This window comes from Vigna umbellata, chromosome 4 (genome assembly GCF_029865625.1).
Source record: "Vigna umbellata cultivar VRB3 chromosome 4, Vumbellata_1.0, whole genome shotgun sequence".
In the NCBI taxonomy this organism is placed as follows: domain Eukaryota; kingdom Viridiplantae; phylum Streptophyta; class Magnoliopsida; order Fabales; family Fabaceae; genus Vigna; species Vigna umbellata.
In genome coordinates, this window is record NC_142168.1 from 69,325,959 (window position 1) to 69,327,249 (window position 1,291).

At 41.1% G+C, this 1,291-nt stretch overlaps 1 protein-coding gene across 1 annotated transcript; it reads left to right on the plus strand.

Annotated features, from left to right (window-relative positions):
• Positions 1-1,291, plus strand: LOC148201076 (aquaporin TIP2-1-like). Its single transcript, XM_088112374.1, has 3 exons — positions 1-253; positions 501-748; positions 980-1,291. The coding sequence occupies exons 1-3, from the start codon at positions 127-129 to the stop codon at positions 1,274-1,276; spliced, it is 672 nt and encodes a 223-aa protein (XP_087968500.1). The 5' UTR covers positions 1-126; the 3' UTR covers positions 1,277-1,291.

Genomic DNA, 1,291 nt, shown 5'->3' on the forward strand with positions numbered 1-1,291 from the left:
TAATAAGCTTTACACTGTGCTTGACAATTTCTGCTATTTATATAGCTTCTGATATGGAAGCCTTTTGTGCCATATTTCTAACTCCCAACTGCACCTTCTTTCAGCTTCTCACAAAAATCTCTCAAGATGGCTGGCATAGCATTCGGACGCTTCGATGATTCTTTTAGTTTTGCCTCCATCAAGGCCTACATTGCTGAGTTCATCTCAACCCTTCTCTTTGTTTTTGCTGGTGTCGGTTCAGCCATAGCCTATGGTCAGTTTTTCTGTTTTAATGGACAATTTACAAACCTCACACCTCTATATTCGCAATGCCATTTCTTTATACATTAATTCAACCAGCACAACACTTTATTAGATCTAACATTGCAAAAAACAACTCTTAAAACGAAGTGTTTTGAACTATGTACGTATACATGCAGAAATTTTGGATAACCAAACTCCTGAAAAACGTTGTTTCCATAATTTCAACTTGAACCTGACTTGTACCAAATCTTTTGCAGCTAAGTTGACATCAGATGCAGCTCTTGATCCTGCTGGGTTGGTGGCTGTTGCCATTGGCCATGGTTTTGCTCTCTTCGTTGCTGTTTCAGTCGGAGCCAACATTTCTGGTGGCCATGTTAACCCTGCTGTGACCTTTGGGTTGGCTCTTGGAGGTCACATCACCATCCTCACTGGTCTCTTCTACTGGATTGCGCAGCTCCTTGGCTCCATAGTGGCCTGCTTTCTCCTCAAGTTTGTCACTGGCTATGTAAGTTCAAACTCAACCCATCCATATAAGATTTCAATTGTGTCACTGTCACAAACATGGTAAAATTCTCATTCATGCATCTTACTATACTCCTAATCAATGTGAAACTAAATAAATATCTTTGTTTATATTTAAATGTAAATGTGTTATTGCCCTGTATAATTAAAATTAGTAAAGTCTGATACTGTTGTTAGAAAAAAGATAGTAATAGTGGGCATTATCTGTTGTCAGAGTATTCCTATCCACGGTGTTGCTGCGGGAGTTGGAGCCGGAGAAGGAGTTGTTACTGAGATCATCATCACATTTGGATTAGTGTACACAGTGTATGCTACAGCTGCAGACCCAAAGAAGGGCTCACTTGGTACAATTGCACCCATTGCCATAGGTTTCATCGTTGGTGCAAACATCTTAGCTGCAGCACCATTTTCTGGGGGATCCATGAACCCTGCACGTTCCTTTGGCCCTGCAGTTGTCAGCGGTGACTTTCATGACAACTGGATCTACTGGATTGGCCCTCTTGTTGGATAACGGGTCGATATTCAA